This window comes from Myxine glutinosa, chromosome 8, assembly GCF_964187855.1.
Source record: "Myxine glutinosa chromosome 8, kmMyxGlut1.1, whole genome shotgun sequence".
Lineage (NCBI taxonomy): Eukaryota > Metazoa > Chordata > Myxini > Myxiniformes > Myxinidae > Myxine > Myxine glutinosa.
The window spans coordinates 12,182,953-12,210,439 of NC_136268.1; the positions used below are offsets into that span (position 1 = coordinate 12,182,953).

The 27,487-nt window shown below is 37.0% G+C and overlaps 1 protein-coding gene across 1 annotated transcript in view; it reads left to right on the forward strand.

Moving 5' to 3' along the window:
- LOC137417154 (carbonic anhydrase 4) overlaps positions 1–27,487 on the forward strand; it is an 87,409-nt gene that overhangs the window by 52,339 nt on the left and 7,583 nt on the right. Inside the window, exons 5-6 of the mRNA XM_068102949.2 lie at positions 2,140–2,232; positions 18,439–18,502. Coding sequence (XP_067959050.2) covers positions 2,140–2,232; positions 18,439–18,502 — 157 coding nt within the window. The remainder of the gene's footprint in view (positions 1–2,139; positions 2,233–18,438; positions 18,503–27,487) is intronic.

The window sequence follows — 27,487 nt, forward strand, 5'->3', positions numbered from 1 at the left end:
TAAAACCTCCACTTATGAAGGGGGACAGACGTCACACAAATACACAAACATACACACAAATGCACAAACCCACAAATGTACAAATACACAAACACACAAATGCACAAACACAGAAACATAGAAATAAACAAACACAGAAACACAGAAATACACAAACACACAAATACACAAACACACAAACACACAAACACACCAATGCACCAATACACAAACATGCAATCACATAAATGCACATATACACAAACACACAAACACACAAATGCACAAATATACAAACACAGAAATACACAAACACATAAACACACAAACACACAAATACACAAACACACAAATACACAAACACACACATACACAAATACCTAAACACCCAAATACACAAACAGACAAACACAAATAAACAAATACACAAATGCACAAACATACAAACACACAAATACACAAACACACAAATAAAAAAATACAAACACAAAATAGGCACTAACACACAAACACACAAACACACAAATAAACAAACACACAAACACACAAATAAACGAACACACAAGCACACATATACACAAACACACAAACACACAAATAAACAAATACACAAACACACAAATGCACAAACACACAAATGCACAAACACACACACACACACACACACACACACACACAAATGCACAAACACACAAATATACAAACACACAAATAAACAATTACACGAATACACAAATGCACAAACAAACAAATGTGCAAACACACAAACACACAAACACACAAATACACAAATACACAAATACACAAATACACAAATAAACAAATGCACAAATGCACAAACACACAAACGCACAAACACACAAATGCACAAACACACAAATGCACAAACACACAAATAAACAAACACACAAATGAACTAACACACAAGCACACATATACACAAAACACAAACACACAAATAAACAAATACACAAACACACAAATGCACAAACACACAAATGCACAAACACACACACACACACACACACACACACACAAATGCACAAACACACAAATATACAAACACACAAATAAACAATTACACGAATACACAAATGCACAAACAAACAAATGCGCAAACACACAAACACACAAACACACAAACACACAAACACACAAACACACAAACACACAAACACACAAACACACAAATACACAAATACACAAATACACAAATAAACAAATGCACAAATGCACAAACACACAAATGCACAAACACACAAATGCACAAACACACAAATGCACAAACACACAAACACACAAATACACAAACACACAGATGCACTAACACACAAACACACAAATAAACAAATACACAAACACACAAATGCACAAACACACAAATGCGCAAACACACAAATACACAAATACATAAACACACAAATAAACAAACACACAAATACACAAACACACAAATAAACAAATACACAAATGCACAAACATACAAACACACAAACACACAAATAAACAAACACACACACACAAATGCATAAACACACAAATAAACAAATATACAAACACACAAACAGACAAATGTATAAATGCACAAATGCACAAATGCACAAACACACAAATAAACAAACACACAAATGAACTAACATACCAGCACACATATATGCAAACACACAAACACACAAACACACAAACAAACAAATACACAAAGACACAAATGCACAAACACACAAACACACTAATATACAAACACACAAATAAACAAATACACAAATACACAAATGCACAAATACACAAATAGACATATACACAAATGCACAAACACACAAATACACAAATACACAAATGCACAAATACACAAACACACAAATGCACAAACACACAAATGCACAAACACACAAATGCACAAACACACAAATAAACAAATATACAAACACACAAACGTATAAATGCACAAATGCACAAATGCACAAACACACAAACACACAAATAAACAAACACACAAATAAACTAACACCCAAGCACACATACACAAATGCACAAATGCACAAACACACAAATACAAAAACGCACAAACACACATTGTGTTTTATATGGTAGATAGACTCAGAAATGACATCTCTAATTTTCTGTTACATTTTGTAAACTTTTCATTTGTTCTTCCTCCAGTTGCACATCGTCCATCACAAGGCCAGCTATGGGAACATTGAAGGTGCTTTGACTAAACCAGATGGATTGGCTGTTCTCGGTTTCTGGATCGACGTGAGTTTGTACACCAGAACCATGGTATTATACTTGTCTCACAATCGTACTGGGGTTCACTCCTTTTGGCACATGATTGGGGTGGTGGGGGTGTCGTGGATTCCCTAATCGCTTTCTCTCTGGAAAAGCACCTTCCTAACTCGGACACTGTACAAGAGGTTTATTGAGGGATAAGGATGGGAGATGCATGGGAGAAAATGAGCGCTTAAGCAAGTAGCACCATTTCGGTTCTCACACAGCCAGCACCAGCATCATCTCAAAGAATCACAATTTGTATTGTGCTTCATATACTTTTGTTCAAAGGACAAGGAACTCAAAACATTTCCCCAGTTTCACAGATTGTAGCAAGGAGAATGAGCATGCAGGCGAGGAGCTCATAAGGAACGAATGTTAACGCAAGGTCAAACAAAGATTTTGTCAACCGCTTCTCAAAACCAGACAGTCAGACACTAGTGAGCCAAATGGGTCATATTGCCCCCCATTAGCCTGAGATTCGAATGAAATCCCTGACAAGCACCCCATTAATAAAACTCTTATCTTAAATAAACATGCTATAAGAGAAGATTTATTATCATCCTTTGTGTCCCTAGGGATTTCATCGAAGTATTTTCCCTTTATACCCGATTCACCTTATACCCCATGTAGGTCAGTGAAGAACCCCTATCTCCGTCAAGGGAACTCACTGGTGCAATGGGGTAGGGTCAGGCCCCCCTTACATGGAGCGGGGTCGGTGAATCCCAAACAAAAGACAAATAGCTCGATGCTCCACCTCCCCTTATAATCTTGGTACAGTGGAAAAGAGAGAGATACTGCAAAACTGTAAAACTGTAAAGCCAGTCTAAGAGATATATACAAAAGATTATTTCATAGCATATGTAATTTATAAATGATTAATAAGCAAATATTGGCCTCTACCATATAAAGGCTATGTAAAAATATTACAGAGAAATGAAGGCAAAATCATTTGAATACAATGTGGGCAGACCAACGCCTCCCATATGAGAAAACTCAAAGCCCCATTTAATATGCAGGGTCTTAAAGAAAATCCATGTAAGGGGGTTGAGGTCCGGTACAAGGCAGTGAAATACATCGAGGTACGGGGGTCGGGGGCGATCATCGCCTTTATTGAAATACCCCTCTTGCAGTTTTCCCCTCTTCCGGTTCGCTCATGAGCCCCTCTTCCCATACGCTCATGGGGAAATGGGCTTCAGGTTCACGCATGGGGTAATCTTCAAGTTCGACATTACGCAATCTTTGCCACTCACGCTCGCTCAAGTCGGAATCCTCAGCTCGCTCCAGAGCGGTTCTCAGTTCATGCATGGTTTGTGTATTTAACTCTTGGATTCAATCCATTGTCTATTGTGCCGGCTGTGCAAGATTTAGCTAACTCAGGGTCAGGGGTGAGGGCAGGGTGGAGTGGAAAGAGGGCAGTGGCAGGTCTTGAACCCTCGCACCGTTCTCGTACAGGGGTCAAGAGAGTGGCAGTTCATGTATGGGGATGCCTCGTGCCTCTTGGTCCAGACCCCGGACCACCCGGTTTTGTTTCGCAGTACCTTCATTGCAAAACTTGCTGATACACACATGGATCAAAACTCTTAAGCATCCAATTACCTATCTTTGCTCCCCATCCTCCGAATTGGCACTTATCTCCCTCATCTTCTTGATGGTCGGCTGCACTCCCTGCATCGTGTCAGCCAATCCAAATGTAACATCTACCTTCAACAATTTCAAAAACACCCCCCCCTTCTCCGCTAAAAGTAAGTCACATGCCTCTCTGCTTTGTATTATCATTTGTTCGCATCTCCACCCCATCATCTAACAATGCGTGATCTGCCAATCATTGACTCATTAGCCACCCTCTCTAACACAGAGGCCAATCTATCCATTAGATAACTGTTTCTGCACCGTACCTGTCAATGGAAAGGAGAAACTCACTGCCTCTTCCTCATCCTGCTCCGTACATCACTCCAACACTGCATCGTAAACATGATTGTAAACATCATCATTCTGCATCATTGCCATCCGTGCAATGTCGTCTCGTTCCTCCAACTCAAATCTGAAGCACGTAATCTTATATACACTGGCATTACTGCACCATCATATTTGAATATCTCAATAATCATTTTAAATGCAAAAATATTACCCATCCACCTCACACGACAATCCACATCACAGCTGGTAGTCAAATTCACCCGTGATACCATCATGCCGCGGTCAGGTCAGCGCACACAGCTCCGCCTAACAATCATCAATCCTGTTGCTAGGTGACTAATGATGAGAGCGCATCCTTTGTACATTACCATTTCGCCTCTATGTGCACATGCGCGAATATGTAGTCCGTGTTTTCCCTGCTCTCTATAATGTAAAGAGGACGACAGATGCAACTAAGTATGTTGTTGCTATCCCTTCGGGCCACAGACCACACCACCCAGAACTGCCCAAAAGAGCCGTCCAAGGGCGCGCCATTCTTCCTCTTCACACATTCGTACTCTCCAGGTTCCTACACATGTGTACACTCATCTCCACTATTTAAGTCCGTAACGTATGATTACGCGTTCACCACTTCTCAATCCCTCTCGCTGGACAAGTATAAATTCCCCATATCGAACCCTACCGAAGCCGGTCGTTACATCATGAGCTATTCGGAGGACTTTCTGAATTGCCTTCTGAGAACTCTCGCATTGCATGCCAACGCAGTGACACCACAGACTCAGTCACACACACACACACACACACACACACACAAAGTCACAGAGTGAATGACATTGAACACCATGCCGTCCCGACATGATCACGTGGCTACTTGCTGCATTTCTCACGCATTCACCGCTCATTTGGGTCTCGGTTTGAACACAAAGGGATCCATCCCACTGAAGTCATGACATTTGAACCACTGAGATTTCAATCACAGCGCAAAGCGTTTTGATCACAGCTTAACGCTAGTACTCCAACATGCCACCTGATCTCTACTCGCATTGCTATTAAAACGAGAATAAGGAAACGCGCCCCGCACACTCACCTGGCCGCGATTTCCTGGAGCCTCGACGGTTCTCCATGACCCAAGCCCTGGTCTCGGAGCCATTGGGCGAAATATTTCATTACCACCATCATGGTTCGTAAAAGTTTTCATCGTTTTAATCTAATTATTTCATGAAAACGTCAAATACTCACTCGCTCGGCACCCCATCTATCCGTGCCCCGCGTCCAGTGCCACCAGCACAGGCACCCATTTGCCTGCCATTTTCACACAGTGTAACAATGCCATGCTTCTGCTATCCCACAAAGCATTAATCACCTTCTCGACCACAACCATTCCACAACTCATCAAATATTTACCATTGAAAATCCACAATCCGAGACGCAAATGGCTTCATCCTCCAAATCTCAACATTATCTAAACCAACCAGCCGAAAATTCTTAAACCAAAATCCACATCAGGTTGGAAACACCGAAAATCTGTTTTCACCACCCCTCCTTGCACGACCATAAACAAATTATATATTTAACGACATCATGCTCATTTTAACGATCATCCTGCTCGACCTTAATTTATGACCATAAATTCATGCGTCAAAAGATGCAAGGTAACTCAAATCTCAATCAATCTACTCCCGTCAACACCCCGAGACAGCATCTTTGGCCCTGTCTCCCAATCTTTCAACTTACTCTCATCATCTTCCAATAAAATCCGCTCTTTGGTCAAAACACACAGATACAGAAACCTGCATTGCTCCATAAATCCCAAAACCTGGCCCTTGGACATAATCTCCTCAATCTACCAGGTCAATTTTCCCAAAATATACCAACATGAAGTTTAAACCCATTAAACATTCACAGAACCGTTTCCTCATTGTAGACCCAGACTAATAGCTTTAGCCTGGAGGTTGTAGACATTCACTTCACAAATCCACCTCAACCCACAGCAGGTGACCACAACAGGTGGCTCATCTACCTCGCACATATACCCTCCAGGCGATGCCCAGACATGGATCATCCTGCAATATGGCCGAACCACACGCCATGATCCCAACAACGAACACATCTCGCTCGAAGGTCACCTTGTCCACCCGCGGTTTAGAATGCACCTGTTTACCTCAACTTCGTCTGTCTTCCAACTCGGACGCTGTACAAGAGGTTTATTGAGGGATAAAGATAACATGCACGGGAGAAAATGGGCGCTTAAGCAAGTAGCACCATTTCGGTTCTCACACAGCCAGCACCAGCATCATCCCAAAGAATCACAATTTGTATTCTGCTTCATATACTTTTCTTCAAAGGACAAAGAACTCAAAACATTTCCCCAGTTTCACAGATTGGAGCAAGGAGAAAGACTCGGCAGGCGGGGCGCTCATAAGGAAAGAATGTTAACGCAAAGTCAAACAAAGATTTTGTCAACCGCTTCTCAAAACCAGACAGTCAGACGCCAGTGAGCCAAATGGGTCATACTGCCCCCCATAAGCCTGAGATTCGAATGAAATCCCTTACAGGGGCAGAGGGGGTTGAGAAGCAACGTTTTCATCGCAGCATTTTTCCTTTTCGAAGAAACTAAATGTTAAGAGGAGATGTTAAAGGTTAAGAGGAGATGTTAAAGGTTAAGAGGAGATGTTAAAGGTTAAGAGGAGATGTTAAAGGTTAAGAGGAGCTGTTAAAGGTTAAGAGGAGATGTTAAAGGTTAAGAGGAGATGTTAAAGGTTAAGAGGAGATGTTAAAGGTTAAGAGGAGATGTTAAAGGTTAAGAGGAGATGTTAAAGGTTAAGAGGAGATGTTAAAGGTTAAGAGGAGATGTTAAAGGTTAAGAGGAGCTGTTAAAGGTTAAGAGGAGATGTTAAAGGTTAAGAGGAGTTGTTAAAGGTTAAGAGGAGATGTTAAAGGTTAAGAGGAGATGTTAAAGGTTAAGAGGAGATGTTAAAGGTTAAGAGGAGATGTTAAAGGTTAAGAGGAGATGTTAAAGGTTAAGAGGAGATGTTAAAGGTTAAGAGGAGATGTTAAAGGTTAAGAGGAGTTGTTAAATGTTAAGAGGAGATGTTAAAGGTTAAGAGAAGCTGTTAAAGGTTAAGAGGAGATATTAAAGGTTAAGAGGAGATGTTAAAGGTTAAGAGGAGATGTTAAAGGTTAAGAGGAGATGTTAAAGGTTAAGAAGAGATGTTAAAGGTTAAGAGGAGTTGTTAAATGTTAAGAGGAGATGTTAAATGTTAAGACGAGATGTTAAAGGTTAAGAGGAGATGTTAAAGGTTAACAGGAGATGTTAAAGGTTAAGAGGAGCTGTTAAAGGTTAAGAGGAGATGTTAAAGGTTAAGAAGAGTTGTTAAAGGTTAAGAGGAGATGTTAAAGGTTAAGAGGAGATGTTAAAGGTTAAGAGGAGATGTTAAAGGTTAAGAGGAGTTGTTAAATGTTAAGAGGAGATGTTAAATGTTAAGACGAGATGTTAAAGGTTAAGAGGAGATGTTAAAGGTTAACAGGAGATGTTAAAGGTTAAGAGGAGCTGTTAAAGGTTAAGAGGAGATGTTAAAGGTTAAGAGGAGTTGTTAAAGGTTAAGAGGAGATGTTAAATGTTAAGAGGAGATGTTAAAGGTTAAGAGGAGATGTTAAAGGTTAAGAGGAGTTGTTAAATGTTAAGAGGAGATGTTAAATGTTAAGACGAGATGTTAAAGGTTAAGAGGAGATGTTAAAGGTTAACAGGAGATGTTAAAGGTTAAGAGGAGATGTTAAATGTTAAGAGGAGATCTTAAAGGTTAAGAGGAGATGTTAAAGGTTAAGAGGAGTTGTTAAGTTTAAGAGGAGATGTTAAAGGTTAAGAGGAGTTGTTAAAGGTTAAGAGGAGAAGTTAAATGTTAAGAGGAGATGTTAAAGGTTAAGAGGAGATATTAAAGGTTAAGAGGAGATGTTAAAGGTTAAGAGGAGATGTTAAAGGTTAAGAGGAGTTGCTAAAGGTTAAGAGGAGATGTTAAAGGTTAAGAGATGTTAAAGGTTAAGAGGAGTTGTTAAAGGTTAAGAGGAGATGTTAAATGTTAAGAGGAGATGTTAAAGGTTAAGAGGAGTTGTTAAAGGTTAAGAGGAGTTGTTAAATGTTAAGAGGAGATGTTAAATGTTAAGACGAGATGTTAAAGGTTAAGAGGAGATGTTAAAGGTTAACAGGAGATGTTAAACGTTAAGAGGAGCTGTTAAAGGTTAAGAGGAGATGTTAAAGGTTAAGAAGAGTTGTTAAAGGTTAAGAGGAGATGTTAAAGGTTAAGAGGAGATGTTAAAGGTTAAGAGGAGATGTTAAAGGTTAAGAGGAGTTGTTAAATGTTAAGAGGAGATGTTAAATGTTAAGACGAGATGTTAAAGGTTAAGAGGAGATGTTAAAGGTTAACAGGAGATGTTAAAGGTTAAGAGGAGCTGTTAAAGGTTAAGAGGAGATGTTAAAGGTTAAGAGGAGTTGTTAAAGGTTAAGAGGAGATGTTAAATGTTAAGAGGAGATGTTAAAGGTTAAGAGGAGATGTTAAAGGTTAAGAGGAGTTGTTAAATGTTAAGAGGAGATGTTAAATGTTAAGACGAGATGTTAAAGGTTAAGAGGAGATGTTAAAGGTTAACAGGAGATGTTAAAGGTTAAGAGGAGCTGTTAAAGGTTAAGAGGAGATGTTAAAGGTTAAGAGGAGTTGTTAAAGGTTAAGAGGAGATGTTAAATGTTAAGAGGAGATGTTAAAGGTTAAGAGGAGTTGTTAAAGGTTAAGAGGAGATGTTAAATGTTAAGACGAGATGTTAAAGGTTAAGAGGAGATGTTAAAGGTTAACAGGAGATGTTAAAGGTTAAGAGGAGATGTTAAATGTTAAGAGGAGATCTTAAAGGTTAAGAGGAGATGTTAAAGGTTAAGAGGAGTTGTTAAGTTTAAGAGGAGATGTTAAAGGTTAAGAGGAGTTGTTAAAGGTTAAGAGGAGAAGTTAAATGTTAAGAGGAGATGTTAAAGGTTAAGAGGAGATATTAAAGGTTAAGAGGAGATGTTAAAGGTTAAGAGGAGATGTTAAAGGTTAAGAGGAGTTGCTAAAGGTTAAGAGGAGATGTTAAAGGTTAAGAGATGTTAAAGGTTAAGAGGAGTTGTTAAAGGTTAAGAGGAGATGTTAAAGGTTAAGAGGAGATGTTAAAGGTTAAGAGGAGTTGTTAAAGGTTAAGAGGAGATGTTAAAGGTTAAGAGGAGATGTTAAAGGTTAAGAGGAGATGTTAAAGGTTAAGAGGAGATGTTAAAGGTTAAGAGGAGATGTTAAAGGTTAAGAGGAGATGGTAAAGGTTAAGAGGAGATGTTAAAGGTTAAGAGGAGATGTTAATGGCTAAGAGGATTTGTTAAAGGTTAAGAGGAGTTGTTAAAGGTTAAGAGGAGATGTTAACGGTTAAGAGGAGATGTTAAAGGTTAAGAGGAGATGTTAAAGGTTAAGAGGAGATGTTAAAGGTTAAGAGGAGATGTTAAAGGTTAAGAGGAGATGTTAAAGGTTAAGAGGAGATGTTAAAGGTTAAGAGGAGTTGTTAAAGGTTAAGAGGAGATGTTAAAGGTTAAGAGGAGATGTTAAAGGTTAAGAGGAGATGTTAAAGGTTAAGAGGAGATGTTAAAGGTTAAGAGGAGATGTTAAAGGTTAAGAGGAGATGTTAAAGGTTAAGAGGAGATGTTAATGGTTAAGAGGATTTGTTAAAGGTTAAGAGGAGTTGTTAAAGGTTAAGAGGAGATGTTAAAGGTTAAGAGGAGATGTTAAAGGTTAAGAGGAGATGTTAAAGGTTAAGAGGAGATGTTAAAGGTTAAGAGGAGATGTTAAAGGTTAAGAGGAGATGTTAAAGGTTAAGAGGAGATGTTAAAGGTTAAGAGGAGCTGTTAAAGGTTAAGAGGAGATGTTAAAGGTTAAGAGGAGATATTAAAGGTTAAGAGGAGATGTTAAAGGTTAAGAGCAGATGTTAAAGGTTAAGAGGAGATGTTAAAGGTTAAGAGGAGTTGTTAAAGGTTAAGAGGAGATGTTAAAGGTTAAGAGGAGATGTTAAATGTTAAGAGGAGATGTTAAAGATTAAGAGGAGTTGTTAAAGGTTAAGAGGAGATCTTAAAGGTTAAGAGGAGATGTTAAAGGTTAAGAGGAGTTGTTAAGTTTAAGAGGAGATGTTAAAGGTTAAGAGGAGTTGTTAAAGGTTAAGAGGAGAAGTTAAATGTTAAGAGGAGATGTTAAAGGTTAAGAGGAGATGTTAAAGGTTAACAGTTGTAAAACAAGAATCCTCATTGCCAGGATGAACCATATATTTAATTTGTATACAAATATGACCCCCATCCCCAACTTCTACCTTCCCCCAGTTGTTTCCCCACTCCATCATACTCTCTCTCTCTCTCTCTCTCTTACCATTATCTCCTCAGAATACCCAAAGCTGATAAGGTGGCCAAAAGAGACACACACCGGCACACTCACCTCTATAAGCTGTCTCGCCTGGGTTCGAATCCCGTCCCGGCTATAAACCGTCAGTCCGGTCCATCAAGGTGTCCCATGGATAGACGTTAACCAGGTCTCTAATCTGCTCGCATTAATTGGTGGACGTTAAAGATCCCACGGTGTTCTTCGTGAAGATAAGGCGAGCAATCGCACTCAGTAAACTCCAAATTCCTCCCCGAACTACTGCTGGGAAGGCAATGGCAAACCACCTAGTATAAACCTTTGCCAATGAAATGCTTCGGCAGTACCAACGCTCTGTAACAGAGTCTGGTACATCAGAATCAGATTCAATAATATAACCACCACCATTCCATTCCCACAATGCGTACGGAATAAATAGATGGCCACCGATGCAAAACTTGTCCCATCGAGATCGACCCCCGATGATGCAAAGCTTAAAGGGTCTTAAAACTTCTCTCCCCTCCTTTACCTTATACATACCCCTTCTCTCCACTACCACCCCCATCACTTTGTGCACATGTAATAATAGCTGGAAGGGGTCTTTATGAGGGGCAATGGGAGGAAATTGAATATGAGGGGCAATGGGAGGAAATTGAATATGAGGGGTAATGGGAGGAAATTGAATATGAGGGGCAATGGGAGGAAATTGAATATGAGGGGTAATGGGAGGAAATTGAATATGAGGGGTAATTGGAGGAAATTGAATATGAGGGGTAATGGGAGGAAATTGAATATGAGGGGTAATGGGAGGAAATTGAATATGAGGGGTAATGGGAGGAAATTGAATATGAGGGGTAATGGGAGGAAATTGAATATGAGGGGTAATGGGAGGCATTTGAATATGAGGGGTAATGGGAGGAAATTGAATATGAGGGGTAATGGGAGGAAATTGAATATGAGGGGTAATGGGAGGAAATTGAATATGAGGGGTAATGGGAGGAAATTGAATATGAGGGGTAATGGGAGGAAATTGAATATGAGGGGTAATGGGAGGAAATTGAATATGAGGGGTAATGGGAGGAAATTGAATATGAGGGGCAATGGGAGGAAATTGAATATGAGGGGTAATGGGAGGAAATTGAATATGAGGAGCAATGAGAGGAAATTGAATATGAGGGGTAATGGGAGGAAATTGAATATGAGGGGCAATGGGAGGAAATTGAATATGAGGGGCAATGGGAGGATATTGAATATGAGGGGTAATGGGAGGAAATTGAATATGAGGGGTAATGGGAGGAAATTGAATATGAGGGGCAATGGGAGGAAATTAAATATGAGGGGTAATGGGAGGAAATTGAATATGAGGGGTAATGGGAGGATATTGAATATTAGGGGTAATGGGAGGAAATTGAATATGAGGGGCAATGGGAGGCAATTGAATATGAGGGGTAATGGGAGGCTATTGAATATTAGGGGTAATGGGAGGAAATTGAATATGAGGGGCAATGGGAGGAAATTGAATATGAGGGGTAATGGGAGGAAATTGAATATGAGGGGCAATGGGAGGAAATTGAATATGAAGGGCAATGGGAGGATATTGAATATTAGGGGTAATGGGAGGAAATTGAATATGAGGGGCAATGGGAGGAAATTGAATATGATGGGTAATGGGAGGAAATTGAATATGAGGGGTAATGGGAGGATATTGAATATGAGGGGCAATGGGAGGCAATTGAATATGAGGGGTAATGGGAGGAAATTGAATATGATGGGTAATGGGAGGAAATTGAATATTAGGGGTAATGGGAGGAAATTGAATATGAGGGGCAATGGGAGGCAATTGAATATGAGGGGTAATGGGAGGATATTGAATATTAGGGGTAATGGGAGGAAATTGAATATGAGGGGTAATGGGAGGAAATTGAATATGAGGGGTAATGGGAGGAAATTGAATATGAGGAGCAATGAGAGGAAATTGAATATGAGGGGTAATGGGAGGAAATTGAATATGAGGGGCAATGGGAGGAAATTGAATATGAGGGGCAATGGGAGGAAATTGAATATGAGGGGTAATGGGAGGAAATTGAATATGAGGGGTAATGGGAGGAAATTGAATATGAGGGGCAATGGGAGGAAATTAAATATGAGGGGTAATGGGAGGAAATTGAATATGAGGGGTAATGGGAGGATATTGAATATTAGGGGTAATGGGAGGAAATTGAATATGAGGGGCAATGGGAGGAAATTGAATATGAGGGGCAATGGGAGGAAATTGAATATGAGGGGTAATGGGAGGAAATTGAATATGAGGGGTAATGGGAGGAAATTGAATATGAGGGGCAATGGGAGGAAATTAAATATGAGGGGTAATGGGAGGAAATTGAATATGAGGGGTAATGGGAGGATATTGAATATTAGGGGTAATGGGAGGAAATTGAATATGAGGGGCAATGGGAGGCAATTGAATATGAGGGGTAATGGGAGGCTATTGAATATTAGGGGTAATGGGAGGAAATTGAATATGAGGGGCAATGGGAGGAAATTGAATATGAGGGGTAATGGGAGGAAATTGAATATGAGGGGCAATGGGAGGAAATTGAATATGAAGGGCAATGGGAGGATATTGAATATTAGGGGTAATGGGAGGAAATTGAATATGAGGGGCAATGGGAGGAAATTGAATATGATGGGTAATGGGAGGAAATTGAATATGAGGGGTAATGGGAGGAAATTGAATATTAGGGGTAATGGGAGGAAATTGAATATGAGGGGCAATGGGAGGAAATTGAATATGAGGGGCAATGGGAGGAAATTGAATATGATGGGTAATGGGAGGAAATTGAATATGAGGGGCAATGGGAGGATATTGAATATGAGGGGTAATGGGAGGAAATTAAATATGAGGGGTAATGGGAGGATATTGAATATGAGGGGCAATGGGAGGCAATTGAATATGAGGGGTAATGGGAGGATATTGAATATTAGGGGTAATGGGAGGAAATTGAATATGAGGGGCAATGGGAGGAAATTGAATATGAGGGGTAATGGGAGGAAATTGAATATGAGGGGCAATGGGAGGAAATTGAATATGAGGGGCAATGGGAGGCAATTGAATATGAGGGGTAATGGGAGGAAATTGAATATGAGGGGCAATGGGAGGAAATTGAATATGAGGGGCAATGGGAGGAAATTGAATATGAGGAGCAATGGGAGGAAATTGAATATGAGGGGTAATGGGAGGAAATTGAATATGAGGAGTAATGGGAGGAAATTGAATATGAGGGGCAATGGGAGGCAATTGAATATGAGGGGTAATGGGAGGATATTGAATATTAGGGGTAATGGGAGGAAATTGAATATGAGGGGCAATGGGAGGAAATTGAATATGAGGGGCAATGGGAGGAAATTGAATATGAGGGGCAATGGGAGGAAATTGAATATGAGGGGCAATGGGAGGATATTGAATATGAGGGGTAATGGGAGGAAATTGAATATGAGGGGTAATGGGAGGAAATTGAATATGAGGAGCAATGGGAGGAAATTGAATATGAGGGGTAATGGGAGGATATTGAATATTAGGGGTAATGGGAGGAAATTGAATATGAGGGGCAATGGGAGGAAATTGAATATGAGGGGCAATGGGAGGAAATTGAATATGAGGGGCAATGGGAGGAAATTGAATATGAGGGGCAATGGGAGGAAATTGAATATGAGGGGCAATGGGAGGAAATTGAATATGAGGGGTAATGGGAGGATATTGAATATTAGGGGTAATGGGAGGAAATTGAATATGAGGGGCAATGGGAGGAAATTGAATATGAGGGGTAATGGGAGGAAATTGAATATGAGGGGCAATGGGAGGAAATTAAATATGAGGGGTAATGGGAGGCTATTGAATATGAGAGCAATGGGAGGCAATTGAATATGAGGGGTAATGGGAGGATATTGAATATTAGGGGTAATGGGAGGAAATTGAATATGAGGGGCAATGGGAGGCAATTGAATATGAGGGGTAATGGGAGGAAATTGAATATGAGGGGCAATGGGAGGAAATTGAATATGAGGGGCAATGGGAGGAAATTGAATATGAGGGGTAATGGGAGGAAATTGAATATGAGGGGCAATGGGAGGAAATTGAATATGAGGGGCAATGGGAGGAAATTGAATATGAGGGGCAATGGGAGGAAATTGAATATGAGGGGTAATGGGAGGAAATTGAATATGAGGAGTAATGGGAGGAAATTGAATATGAGGGGCAATGGGAGGCAATTGAATATGAGGGGTAATGGGAGGATATTGAATATTAGGGGTAATGGGAGGAAATTGAATATGAGGGGCAATGGGAGGAAATTGAATATGAGGGGCAATGGGAGGAAATTGAATATGAGGGGCAATGGGAGGAAATTGAATATGAGGGGCAATGGGAGGAAATTGAATATGAGGGGTAATGGGAGGAAATTGAATTTGAGGGGTAATGGGAGGAAATTGAATATGAGGGGTAATGGGAGGATATTGAATATGAGGGGCAATGGGAGGAAATTGAATATGAGGGGTAATGGGAGGAAATTGAATATGAGGGGCAATGGGAGGATATTGAATATGAGGGGTAATGGGAGGAAATTGAATATGACGGGTAATGGGAGGAAATTGAATATGAGGGGTAATGGGAGGATATTGAATATGAGGGGTAATGGGAGGAAATTGAATATGAGGGGCAATGGGAGGATATTGAATATGAGGGGCAATGGGAGGAAATTGAATATGAGGGGTAATGGGAGGAAATTGAATATGAGGGGTAATGGGAGGAAATTGAATATGAGGGGCAATGGGAGGCAATTGAATATGAGGGGCAATGGGAGGCAATTGAATATGAGGGGTAATGGGAGGATATTGAATATGAGGGGTAATGGGAGGATATTGAATATGAGGGGTAATGGGAGGATATTGAATATGAGGGGTAATGGGAGGCAATTGAATATGAGGGGTAATGGGAGGAAATTGAATATTAGGGGTAATGGGAGGAAATTGAATATGAGGGGTAATGGGAGGAAATTGAATATGAGGGGTAATGGGAGGATATTGAATATGAGGGGTAATGGGAGGAAATTGAATATGAGGGGTAATGGGAGGATATTGAATATGAGGGGTAATGGGAGGAAATTGAATATGAGGGGTAATGGGAGGAAATTGAATATGAGGGGTAATGGGAGGAAATTGAATATGAGGGGTAATGGGAGGAAATTGAATATGAGGGGTAATGGGAGGAAATTGAATATGAGGGGTAATGGGAGGAAATTGAATATGATGGGTAATGGGAGGAAATTGAATATGACGGGTAATGGGAGGAAATTGAATATGAGGGGTAATGGGAGGAAATTGAATATGACGGGTAATGGGAGGAAATTGAATATGAGGGGTAATGGGAGGAAATTGAATATGACGGGTAATGGGAGAAATTGAATATGAGGGGTAATGGGAGGAAATTGAATATGAGGGGTAATGGGAGGAAATTGAATATGAGGGGTAATGGGAGGAAATTGAATATGAGGGGTAATGGGAGGAAATTGAATATGAGGGGTAATGGGAGGAAATTGAATATGAGGGGTAATGGGAGGAAATTGAATATGAGGGGTAATGGGAGGAAATTGAATATGAGGGGTAATGGGAGGAAATTGAATATGAGGGGTAATGGGAGGAAATTGAATATGATGGGTAATGGGAGGAAATTGGATATGAGGGGTAATGGGAGGAAATTGAATATGACGGGTAATGGGAGGAAATTGAATATGAGGGGTAATGGGAGGAAATTGAATATGAGGGGTAATGGGAGGAAATTGAATATGAGGGGTAATGGGAGGAAATTGAATATGAGGGGTAATGGGAGGAAATTGAATGTGATGGGTAATGGGAGGAAATTGAATATGAGGGGTAATGGGAGGAAATTGAATATGACGGGTAATGGGAGGAAATTGAATATGAGGGGTAATGGGAGGAAATTGAATATGAGGGGTAATGGGAGGATATTGAATATGAGGGGTAATGGGAGGGAATTGAATATGAGGAGTAATGGGAGGAAATTGAATATTAGGGGTAATGGGAGGATATTGAATATGAGGGGTAATGGGAGGAAATTGAATATGAGGGGTAATGGGAGGAAATTGAATATGACGGGTAATGGGAGGAAATTGAATATGAGGGGTAATGGGAGGAAATTGAATATTAGGGGTAATGGGAGGATATTGAATATGAGGGGTAATGGGAGGATATTGAATATGAGGGGTAATGGGAGGGAATTAAATATGAGGAGTAATGGGAGGATATTGAATATGAGGGGCAATGGGAGGATATTGAATATGAGGGGTAATGGGAGGAAATTGAATATGAGGGGTAATGGGAGGAAATTGAATATGAGGGGTAATGGGAGGAAATTGAATATTAGGGGGTAATGGGAGGATATTGAATATGAGGGGTAATGGGAGGGAATTGAATATGAGGAGTAATGGGAGGATATTGAATATTAGGGGTAATGGGAGGATATTGAATATGAGGGGTAATGGGAGGGAATTGAATATGAGGAGTAATGGGAGGATATTGAATATGAGGGGCAATGGGAGGATATTGAATATGAGGGGTAATGGGAGGAAATTGAATATGAGGGGTAATGGGAGGATATTGAATATGAGGAGTAATGGGAGGATATTGAATATGAGGAGTAATGGGAGGATATTGAATATGAGGGGCAATGGGAGGATATTGAATATGAGGGGTAATGGGAGGAAATTGAATATTAGGGGTAATGGGAGGATATTGAATATGAGGGGTAATGGGAGGATATTGAATATGAGGGGGTAATGGGAGGATATTGAATATTAGGGGTAATGGGAGGATATTGAATATGAGGGGTAATGGGAGGGAATTGAATATGAGGAGTAATGGGAGGATATTGAATATGAGGGGCAATGGGAGGATATTGAATATGAGGGGTAATGGGAGGAAATTGAATATGAGGGGTAATGGGAGGATATTGAATATGAGGAGTAATGGGAGGATATTGAATATGAGGAGTAATGGGAGGATATTGAATATGAGGGGCAATGGGAGGATATTGAATATGAGGGGTAATGGGAGGAAATTGAATATTAGGGGTAATGGGAGGATATTGAATATGAGGGGTAATGGGAGGAAATTGAATATGAGGGGGTAATGGGAGGAAATTGAATATGAGGGGTAATGGGAGGAAATTGAATATGAGGGGGTAATGGGAGGATATTGAATATGAGGGGTAATGGGAGGATATTGAATATGAGGGGGTAATGGGAGGATATTGAATATGAGGGGGTAATGGGAGGAAATTGAATATGAGGGGGTAATGGGAGGAAATTGAATATGAGGGGTAATGGGAGGATATTGAATATGAGGGGGTAATGGGAGGAAATTGAATATGAGGGGGTAATGGGAGGAAATTGAATATGAGGGGTAATGGGAGGATATTGAATATGAGGGGTAATGGGAGGAAATTGAATATGAGGGGGTAATGGGAGGAAATTGAATATTAGGGGTAATGGGAGGATATTGAATATGAGGGGTAATGGGAGGGAATTGAATATGAGGAGTAATGGGAGGATATTGAATATGAGGAGTAATGGGAGGATATTGAATATGAGGGGCAATGGGAGGATATTGAATATGAGGGGTAATGGGAGGAAATTGAATATGAGGGGTAATGGGAGGATATTGAATATGAGGAGTAATGGGAGGGAATTGAATATTAGGGGTAATGGAAGGATATTGAATATGAGGGGTAATGGGAGGATATTGAATATGAGGGGTAATGGGAGGAAATTGACCACTGCATGAAATTTTGATTCAGGTTGGAAAACGAAATACAAATTATGACGAGATTGTGAATGAACTTCAAGAAATTACACACAAAGGTACGAAGAGAGAGACATGGATTTATTGATGTCTATGAAGTATTAATAACATGCATCATCATGATCATCATCATCGTGTTCATCCTCATCATCATTATCATTATCATCATCATCATCATCAGCATCGTCATCATCATCATCATCATCATCATCATTATCATCATCATCGTGTTCATCCTCATCATCATTATCATTATCAGCATCATCGTGTTCATCATCATCATCATTATTATTATCATCATAGTCATCATCAGCTAACTCATCATCATCATCATCATCATCATCATCATCATCATCATTATCATCATCACACTGTTCATCACGTTATAAATAATCCCATCTGAAAGGTTAATATAACATGTTTAGTTTAATTAATTGTCGATAATAGTGTGTAATTATACTGATACTAATAGTGTACTAATAGTGTGTAATTATACTTATACTAATAGTGTGTAATTATACTTAAACTAATAGTGTGTAATTATACTTATACTAATCGTGTGTAATTATACTTAAACTAATAGTGTGTAATTATACTTATACTAATAGTGTGCAATTATACTTATACTAATCGTGTACTAATAGTGTGTAATTATACTTATACTAATAGTGTGTAATTATACTTATACTAATCGTGTGCAATTATACTTATACTAATCGTGCGTAATAATAATAATAATTCATTTATTTTGTATAGCGCTTTTCCAGAAGCCCAAAGGCGCTTAAATTATACTTATACTAATAGTGCACTAATAGTGTGTAATTATACTTAAATTAATAGTGTGTAATTATACTTATACTAATAGTGTGTAATTATACTTAAACTAATAGTGTGTAATTATACTTAAACTAATAGTGTGTAATTATACTTATACGAATAGTGTGTAATTATACTTATACTAGTAGTGTACTAAAATTGTGTAATTATACTTATACTAATAGTGTGTAATTATACTTAAACTAATAGTGTGTAATTAAACTTATACGAATAGTGTACTAATAGTGTGTAATTATACTTAAACTAATAGTGTGTAATTATACTTATACGAATAGTGTACTAATAGTGTGTAATTATACTTATACGAATAGTGTGTAATTATACTTCAACTAATAGTGTGTAATTATACTTAAACTAATCGTGTGTGATTATACTTATACTAATAGCGTGTAAAAATACTTATACCAATAGTGTACTAATAGTGTGTAATTATACTTAAACTAATAGTGTGTAATTATACTTATACTAATAGTGTGTAATTATACTTATACTAATAGTGTACTAATAGTGTGTAATTATACTTATACTAATGGTGTGTAATTATACTTAAACTAATAGTGTGTAATTATACTTATACGAATAGTGTGTAATTATACTTATACTAATAGTGTACTAATAGTGTGTAATTATACTTAAACTAATAGTGTGTAATTATACTTATACTAATAGTGTGTAATTATACTTATACGAATAGTGTGTAATTATACTTATACTAATAGTGTACTAATAGTGTGTAATTATACTTAAACTAATAGTGTGTAATTATACTTATACTAATAGTGTGTGATTATACTTATACTAATAGTGTGTAATTATACTTATATCAATAGTGTGTAATTATACTTAAACTAATCGTGTGTGATAATACTTATACTAATAGCGTGTAAAAATACTTATACCAATAGTGTACTAATAGTGTGTAATTATACTTAAACTAATAGTGTGTAATTATACTTATACTAATAGTGTGTAATTATACTTATACGAATAGTGTGTAATTATACTTATACTAATAGTGTACTAATAGTGTGTAATTATACTTATACTAATAGTGTGTAATTATACTTAAACTAATAGTGTGTAATTATACTTATACGAATAGTGTGTAATTATACTTATACTAATAGTGTACTAATAGTGTGTAATTATACTTAAACTAATAGTGTGTAATTATACTTATACTAATAGTGTGTAATTATACTTATACGAATAGTGTGTAATTATACTTAAACTAATCGTGTGTGATTATACTTATACTAATAGCGTGTAAAAATACTTATACCAATAGTGTACTAATAGTGTGTAATTATACTTAAACTAATAGTGTGTAATTATACTTATACTAATAGTGTGTAATTATACTTATACTATTAGTGTACTAATAGTGTGTAATTATACTTATACTAATGGTGTGTAATTATACTTAAACTAATAGTGTGTAATTATACTTATACGAATAGTGTGTAATTATACTTATACTAATAGTGTACTAATAGTGTGTAATTATACTTAAACTAATAGTGTGTAATTATACTTATACTAATAGTGTGTAATTATACTTATACGAATAGTGTGTAATTATACTTATACTAATAGTGTACTAATAGTGTGTAATTATACTTAAACTAATAGTGTGTAATTATACTTAAACTAATAGTGTGTAATTATACTTATACTAATAGTGTGTAATTATACTTATACGAATAGTGTGTAATTATACTTAAACTAATCGTGTGTGATTATACTTATACTAATAGCGTGTAAAAATACTTATACCAATAGTGTACTAATAGTGTGTAATTATACTTAAACTAATAGTGTGTAATTATACTTATACTAATAGTGTGTAATTATACTTATACTATTAGTGTACTAATAGTGTGTAATTATACTTATACTAATGGTGTGTAATTATACTTAAACTAATAGTGTGTAATTATACTTATACGAATAGTGTGTAATTATACTTATACTAATAGTGTACTAATAGTGTGTAATTATACTTAAACTAATAGTGTGTAATTATACTTATACTAATAGTGTGTAATTATACTTATACGAATAGTGTGTAATTATACTTATACTAATAGTGTACTAATAGTGTGTAATTATACTTATACTAATAGTGTGTAATTATACTTATACTAATAGTGTACTAATAGTGTGTAATTATACTTATACTAATGGTGTGTAATTATACTTAAACTAATCGTGTGTGATTATACTTATACTAATAGCGTGTAAAAATACTTATACCAATAGTGTACTAATAGTGTGTAATTATACTTAAACTAATAGTGTGTAATTATACTTATACTAATAGTGTGTAATTATACTTATACGAATAGTGTGTAATTATACTTATACTAATAGTGTACTAATAGTGTGTAATTATACTTATACTAATAGTGTGTAATTATACTTAAACTAATAGTGTGTAATTATACTTATACGAATAGTGTGTAATTATACTTATACTAATAGTGTACTAATAGTGTGTAATTATACTTAAACTAATAGTGTGTAATTATACTTATACTAATAGTGTGTAATTATACTTATACGAATGGTGTGTAATTATACTTATACTATTTGTGTACTAATAGTGTGTAATTATACTTAAACTAATAGTGTGTAATTATACTTATACTAATAGTGTGTGATTATACTTATACTAATCGTGTGTAATTATACTTATATCAATAGTGTGTAATTATACTTATACTAACAGTGTGTAATTATACTTACACTAATAGTGTGTGATTATACTTATACTAATAGTGTGTAATTAGACTTATACTAATAGTGTATAATTATAGTTATACTAATAGTGTGTAATTATACTTATACTAATAGAGTGTAATTATACTTATACTAATAGTGTGTAATTATACTTATACTAATCGTGTGTAATTATACTTATACTAATAGTGTATAATTATACTGAAACTAATAGTGTGTAATTATACTTAGACTAATAGTGTGTAATTGTACTTATACTAATAGTGTGTAATTGTACTTATACTAATAGTGTGTAATTATACTTTAAACATTTGCCTAAAAGAACAACTTTGAATTCATAACAACATATGAAAATCAACTAACTTTATTTATTACCTGCTGTCCAAGATTAACTGGATTACCTTCTGTCCTAGTTCAAATCAACTAACTTTATTACCTGCTGTCCAAGATTAACTGGATTACCTTCTGTCCTAGTTCAAATCAACTAACTTTATTACCTGCTGTCCAAGATTAACTGGATTACCTTCTGTCCTCGTTCAAATCAACTAGCTTTATTACCTGCTGTCCAAGATTAACTGGATTACCTTCTGTCCTGGTTCAAATCAACTAGCTTTATTACCTGCTGTCCAAGATTAACTGGATTACCTTCTGTCCTCGTTCAAATGAACTAGATTTATTACCTGCTGTCCAAGATTACCTGGATTACCTTCTGTCCTAGTTCAAATCAACTAGCTTTATTACCTGCTGTCCAAGATTACCTGGATTACCTTCTGTCCTAGTTCAAATCAACTAGCTTCATTACCTGCTGTCCAAGATTAACTGGATTACCTTCTGTGCTAGTTCAAATCAACTAGCTTCATTACCTGCTGTCCAAGATTAACTGGATTACCTTCTGTCCTAGTTTAAATCAACTAGCTTTATTACCTGCTGTCCAAGATTACCTGGATTACCTTCTGTCCTAGTTCAAATCAACTAACTTTATTACCTGTTGTCCAAGATTAACTGGATTACCTTCTGTCCGAGTTCAAATCAACTAGCTTTATTACCTGCTGTCCAAGATTACCTGGATTACCTTCTGTCCTAGTTCAAATCAACTTTATTTATTACCTGTTGTCCAAGATTAACTGGATTACCTTCTGTCCTAGTGCAAATCAACTAGCTTCATTACCTGCTGTCCAAGATTAACTGGATTACCTTCTGTCCTAGTTCAAATCAACTAGCTTTATTACCTGCTGTCCAAGATTACCTGGATTACCTTCTGTCCTAGTTCAAATCAACTAGCTTCATTACCTGCTGTCCAAGATTAACTGGATTACCTTCTGTCCTAGTTCAAATCAACTAGCTTTATTACCTGCTGTCCAAGATTAACTGGATTACCTTCTGTCCTAGTTCAAATCAACTATCTTAATTACCTGCTGTCCAAGATTAACTGGATTACCTTCTGTCCTAGTTCAAATCAACTAAATTAATTACCTGTTGTCCAAGATTAACTGGATTACCTTCTGTCCTGGTGCAAATCAACTAAATTAATTACCTGTTGTCCAAGATTAACTGGATTACCTTCTGTCCTGGTGCAAATCAACTAGCTTTATTACCTGCTGTCCAAGATTAACTGGATTACCTTCTGTCCTAGTTCAAATCAACTAAATTAATTACCTGTTGTCCAAGATTAACTGGATTACCTTCTGTCCTAGTTCAAATGAACTAGCTTAACCATGCTTCTGACGGGTTAATTCCCCCATTTCTATGTTTAACCCGGGGGCTATGGTCGCATGTGAGTGGGCTTTGTCCTTTTTATGATTACTAGGGCGTGCCCGCACGTACGGGCACGCCCGTACGTGCTTGCCCGTACGTGCGTGCAAAAAAACATGCGTGCAAACAACAACAACAAAAAAAAACTTTGAAACCACGTGGCAGTAACGACCACAGAACCCCCCCCTCTATTTACATGAAATGGTTTGGTCCATTCGCAACGACCACAGACCCCCCCCCCCTCTATTTACATGAAATGGTTTGGTCCATTCGCAAAGCCAAAGCGAACGGCTTGCGAGTACGGTGACCATACCTTGGGAACCACTTGTCCGATTAATTTCAAACCTTGAAAAGGCACATCCTCGGGTCCCCAGCAATATACCTGGCAAGTTTCAAGTATATCGGACCGGTAGTTGTCGAGAAACAGCGGTCGCATACATACATACATACATACAGACAGACAGACAGACACACACACACACAGAGATTACTGGAATTATAGATAGATGTTTCACTTCCTGTGTGGGTATGCATTGCTAGTCCACTCAAACATTACTTAATTGCACTCTTGCCTTGTATGGAACATAAAAAAAATTCCACCATTGGGCAGGGGCTGCCAAACATTATGACGTCATTGTGTGATGTGCAGTGAAATATTACGTCACAATTGTGTATGCACCATGGGAGACTCTCCAGGATTTTCAGGAAATACTCGAATATTACCCATTGGGTGATTGCGTCCCACCATTTCTGCAAAAGTCTCAATATCCCAATTCCACAAAACTCATGGAAACAAGAATCAAAAAGCAATCACTGAAAACAAGGAAGTGATGCTCACATATGACCTGATGATCCTATCAAGTGTGAACATAGAAAGAAAAGCATTGCGACCGGATATAGTACTGAGGTACAAAAAAAGAAAAGAAGGGATTGTCAATTGAGATGTCAGTCCCCGGCGATTTTGGCCTAAACAACGCAGAAATCAAGAAAATGAGCAAATACATCAAAATTCTAGATGGTTGTTACTGCGCAGTCAATATTTACCCTGCGCAGTCGACTTGCTGTGAGCCAGCTCTTCTGTTTTTGAAGGGGTTTTTTTTTTGATCGAATATGGCTGCCAGACCAAGTGAGCAATTACATCATAAATTTATATTCTCTAATATAATTGTTGCGTAGATCAAGCTCAATAAATTTAAAACTGATCAGACTAAGTGTTGTCCCTGTCGAATTATGATGTAATAATTAAGGCACCAATGACGTCATCTATTCCCCATGCGGAGTTATTTACAATGAGCCACGTTTCAATTTTTCTCCATGGGGCAGTTTTGGTGATATAGAGAGAGGTACGTTATTCGGTTTTTCCAAGATGGCGCCTGTACCACAATTATGACGTCATAATTATTATTAAAATATTCTACAGGACGAGGTGCTCCAAGGATGAAAAATTAGTGTCCAACAGACCAGCAGTTGCAGAGAGAAAAAAAAACTCATACTGATCAGATCAAGCGTTGTACTTGTCGAAGAGTGACATCATAACGAAGGAACCGATGACATCATCATTAACATATCTTATTCCCCATAGGCAGTACTTGACAACGCACCATGTGTCAATTTTTTCCATGGAGTGGTTTAAGAGATATAGAGGTGCAATTTTTTTTCCAAGATGGCACCTGTAACACGTGACTCATGACGTCATAATTCTCGTTTAAAAATCCTACAGGAGGAGCCACTCCTATGGTCCAACTTTTGTGTCCATCGGACTAACAGTTGCAGAGAATTTTTTTTCATACTGATCAGATCAAGCATTGTACTTACCGAATTATGATGTCATAATGAAGGCACCGATGACATCATCATCAACATATCTTATCACCCATGAGAAGTACTTGACAATGAGCCGTGTTTCAACTTTTCCATCGAGCGGTTTGGGAGATATAGAGGCGTAAAGTTTTTCCAAGATGGCGTCCATACCATGTGACCGATTGCGTCATAATTCTGAATAAAATAAATTCCACAGGAGGAGGCGCTTTTATGGTAAAATTTCGTGTCAATCAGTCCAACGGTTGCCTGAGAAAATGAATTTTAAAAATGCAGACACTCGAGACGTACGTACGCAACCCAAATGGCCAAACCTGCTTTTTGCCAGGCGAGCGCAGGTTAATGACCCTCAAAAGTGAAGTGACAAGATCCTGGAAGCTGAAGAACGCCAAAATTGTAGCAGAGATTATTGGAGCAATTGGAATGATTAAAATGATCCTTGGAGATATTAAAAAACATCTCCGGGAATATTACGAAAATTGAACGACAATTGGAAGGATCCTCAAAAGAACCCTCGGAACAAAACTTTGAGAATAAGAAAACTTCACAAACTCCTCCATGAATCATGATCCCTTAATGAAACGGAGGTGGGTCCTACAATATCCATTAAATTGATCATATTACAATATCCATTAAATTGATCATATTACAATGTCCATTAAATTGATCATATTACAATATCCATTAAATTGATCATATTACAATATCCATTAATTTGATCATATTAGAATATCCATTAAATTGATCATATTACAATAACCATTAAATTGATCATATTAGAATATCCATTAAATTGATCATATGAGAATATCCATTAAATTGATCATATTACAATGTCAATTTAATTGCTCATATTACAATATCCATTAAATTGATCATATTACAATGCCCATTAAATTGATCATATTACAATATCCATTAAATTGATCATATTATAATATTCATTTAATTGATGATATGAGAATATCCATTAAATTGATCATATTACAATAACCATTAAATTGATCATATTAGAATATCCATTAAATTGATCATATTACAATATCCATTAAATTGATCATATTACAATATCCATTAATTTGATCATATGAGAATATCCATTAAATTGATCATATTACAATAACCATTAAATTGATCATATTAGAATATCCATTAAATTGATCATATGAGAATATCCATTAAATTGATCATATTACAATGTCAATTTAATTGCTCATATTACAATATCCATTAAATTGATCATATTACAATGCCCATTAAATTGATCATATTACAATATCCATTAAATTGATCATATTATAATATTCATTTAATTGATCATATTACAATGTCCATTTAATTGATCATATTACAATATCCATTTAAGTGATTATATTGCAATATCCATTAAATTGATCAAATTACAAAATCCATTAAATTGATCAGATTACAATATCCATTAAATTGATCACATTACAATATCCATTAAATTGATCATATTACAATATCCATTAAATTGATCATATTATAATATTCATTTAATTGATCATATTACAATATCCATTAAATAGATCATATTACAATATCCATTAAATTGATCATATTACAATAGCCATTTAATTTATCATATTTCAATATCCATTTAATTTATCATACTACAATATCCATTTCATTGATCATATTACAATGTCCATTTCATTGATCGTATTACAATATCTTATTATAATGGAGCAAACGTATATGGTTATGTCGTTATATTTATGTGCGACCTCATAGTCTTCTTCTTCTTCAAATAAAATTAACACCCTCTTAATGAACCCTCTTAATTACGTTTAGACTGCTGAGACCCATCAGACCTTTGATGACCCTTTAAATCCGCCAAGACCCTTAAGACCACCAAGACCCCTGAAGACCCA